A 3,198-nucleotide genomic window follows, 5' to 3' on the forward strand; every position below is an offset into this window, starting at 1 on the left:
ACTCGATTGTCGATACACTACTGCAACAAGATTAACATTCAGACCACGTGCTTCACTGAGCTTGAATGGGACGCACATCAAGGAGAGAGTGCGGGGTGGGAGGGAGTTGAGCGCTGCTGTTGCTGCCTGGGAATATGAAATTAACATTGGTCGTCCTTGAGGGCTTCCTGATTTAATCACAAGGGCCCAATAACGTCACAGGATTTCACTCATACTTTAGAGGGGGGCGGGATGGTTATGACTCACCCTCTCATTGTTGACCGTCTCCACAAAGCGGTCAGTATCATTCAGGCACAACAGAGGGAGACTGTGCACTGCACATCGATTGCCTAATGCATTCCAATAAAATGATTTATTGGAGACGCACACAAAACGTACCTTTTAGGAAGATTACATATTACTGATGCCTCGTCATGAGGGCGTTTTGCGAGGATGAAGAATCCTGACCACTACTGACCACTCATCAGGTCTGTTTCAACTGACAAACGTGTAAACTAAGGTATCATATTAACCCATACACAAAGTATGTAAGGAGATTTGACCGTAAACAGTAATTTATACTTGTTTAGTTCACTGTAGGCTCTCTTATTCATTTGTGAATATTATATTTGCAGTCTTAAAGATTGGGCAGTCGAGATCATTTAGGCTAGGTCATATTCAATTTAGAAAACCAGAGGTTGCAATATCTGTGCTGACTGACACAATACTGAAAGGTAGGCCTACATTTCAGGGTCTTATCAAAATATATTTAAAAAAAATTAAAGCCATATGACACTGAAAGACGTGACCACTGAACGTGAATATTTAATTCAGTGAGGAATACGATAAGCTCGATACTACCCACCACTTTATCTACAATATATAGCCTACTTAACGAACACATTATCAAATTCAATGCAAGTCACAGAATGTTTAGTCAGTCTTTTTTTTTAAAGAAAAACAAAAAAAATGGAAGTTCATATGCCCATTGGTAAACATATCTCAGCAACAGATCTTATGAAAAGGAAGACAAGAACCACATTGTCCTGTAATCACAAAATAATGGCAAGATTCAGGTTTCCAGACAATTATAACCAAATTTCACCTGAAGACATGTGTTTATCCCCCATCTCTTCCTAATGAAATGGACTGGACAGCTGAGTGTCAGAGAACCTGGTGGTATGGGTGACCCTGACATACCCGTTGTAAAGACAGTGCTGACATCTCCCTCCAGTGGAGGTATATTGAATTGGAAACTATGAAACAAAAATCATAGACATACTGTATAGCAGTGTTCTCAATACCTGGCTGGCCACATAAATATAACATATGGCAAGTCTACCCCTTAAAGTAACAGAATAATAAATGGTAACATCTTGCTACATATTCACCCAGACAGAACACTGTAGCAATGGACCTGTCATCATTGACTCCCCAAAACGCACTGTATGTCAAACCAAATCATATTAGAAATAACAGTACAAATCAGATTCAGTTTGTTGGATATCTGCTCAAAAACAGCACAAAATGGTGAACAGCACTGTTCAGAGATCAAAGGAGTATGAAATGACATCCTGACACCTGAGCAGAGCTTCTTTCTGCACCCCAATGGGGGTCTGTAGTTCCGAAACTTGGAAGTTGAGCACGTCAATGTCCGACGCTCCAAACCTCGCCTCAACCTCGACTCTCTCGTACATGTGGAATTGAACCTGCTTGTTGGTCATGGCTATGAGCGTTCTCAGGAAGCTTTCTCTCAAAGCCGACCGTGCACGCTGCTCTTCTCCCACTTCGACAGAGTCAGTCCATGTTTCAGTCGAAGCAGAAATAGTTGTTGGACACAGCGCGACAAAACGGGTTGAGTTCGGGTCGAATCCGCGGCCATTCGGATCAGGTCCTCTCGGGAGGCGAAGCAAGGTCACGAGCGTACTCATTTCGAGTTTTTGTCGCTCTGCAATCAAAAATTGCGACAGATGTTGGCATGACGTGCAAACAAAGTTAGTAGATTCAATTTAAGCGAAAATATAACGACACTAGTTAGTGTTTGCTCTGTCTTAGTTGACTGTGTTGACATTCACTAGCTAGCCAGCATGCTTTGTAGAGCAAAGCTAGCTAGTTTTGGTTCATAGCTAGCAAAGCGAAGTCACTCGTATTTAATACTTACCGACTCAGAGTAAACAAATTCTCTTTGAAGTTGGCCAAAGAGAACGTTTTATGAGGGTCGTTTGAGTATGCACACCGTACATTTTGTTGTCCCTCTGTTAAATGTGACCGGAAAATGTCATGTATTTTATCTTTTGATTCCGCAGTAGGCAACTCGACACAATCTTTGACACTGATGCCGCCTAGCGAATAAATGAGGGAGCACTCCAAAGTCGATGTGCACTGTACACCAAGGTAGTAGGCAGGCTGTGACTGTAGTTAGGCTACTGGGGCAATGTGATGCATTTAGCTAGCCTGTTTACTCTAGTGTTTGTATAAATAATAAATAACTCCTCCTATTTGATTGATCATACTACTGGATCAATGAGCTTGCTCCACTGAGAAATGTTGAATATTAAATAATGTGGGCTATGTTCAGATTCAGGTGACAATAAAAACTATCATACATTTGAATGTAAACAATTGCAGCTTATAACGAGGGGGGCTTCAAATTACTTTTCAAAGTGCGTGTGTGTGTATGTGTTTTTTGGCCTCACCTGTTTGAGTGGTCGCCTGTGAATGCCTTCACCCGCTAGTACGCTCAAGCTGATTCTTAGGTTCTGATCGTCTACTACAGGACGTCTGGCAAGAATAGGTGGATGCGCTTTCTGTCTCCGTTCAAGGCTTTTATTCTTCTATCTTCAACACCACACACACACACACACACACACACACACACACACACACACACACACACACACACACACACACACACACACACACACACACTACACCGTACCAAACAAACCAAATTCTCTGCTATAAGCCACCTCCAATATCGTTCTAGAGAATTTGCCAGTATGTCCAACCAGCCTCACAACAGCAGACCATGTGTATGGTGTCGTGTGGGCAAGCGGTTTGCCGATGTCAACATTGTGAACAGAGTGCCCCATGGTGGTGGGGTTATGGTATGAGCAGGCATAAGCTAACGACAACAAACACAATTTGAATGCACAGAGATACTGTGACGAGATCCTGATGTCCACTGTCGTGCCATTCATTGGCCGCCATCACCTTGTT

The 3,198-nt window shown here is 42.6% G+C and overlaps 1 protein-coding gene across 1 annotated transcript; it reads right to left on the minus strand.

Moving 5' to 3' along the window:
* Positions 1-780: 780 nt before the first annotated feature.
* Positions 781-2,280, minus strand: LOC112266666 (gem-associated protein 7). The gene is made up of 2 exons (XM_024444347.2): positions 2,141-2,280; positions 781-1,927 (listed from the first exon to the last, which is right to left on the minus strand). Exon 2 carries the CDS (start codon positions 1,908-1,910, stop codon positions 1,524-1,526), a length of 387 nt encoding a protein of 128 aa, XP_024300115.1. The 5' UTR covers positions 1,911-1,927; positions 2,141-2,280; the 3' UTR covers positions 781-1,523.
* Between the last annotated feature and the right edge of the window lie 918 nt (positions 2,281-3,198).

The sequence above is a fragment of the Oncorhynchus tshawytscha genome, linkage group LG14 (assembly GCF_018296145.1).
Source record: "Oncorhynchus tshawytscha isolate Ot180627B linkage group LG14, Otsh_v2.0, whole genome shotgun sequence".
NCBI classification, from domain to species: domain Eukaryota; kingdom Metazoa; phylum Chordata; class Actinopteri; order Salmoniformes; family Salmonidae; genus Oncorhynchus; species Oncorhynchus tshawytscha.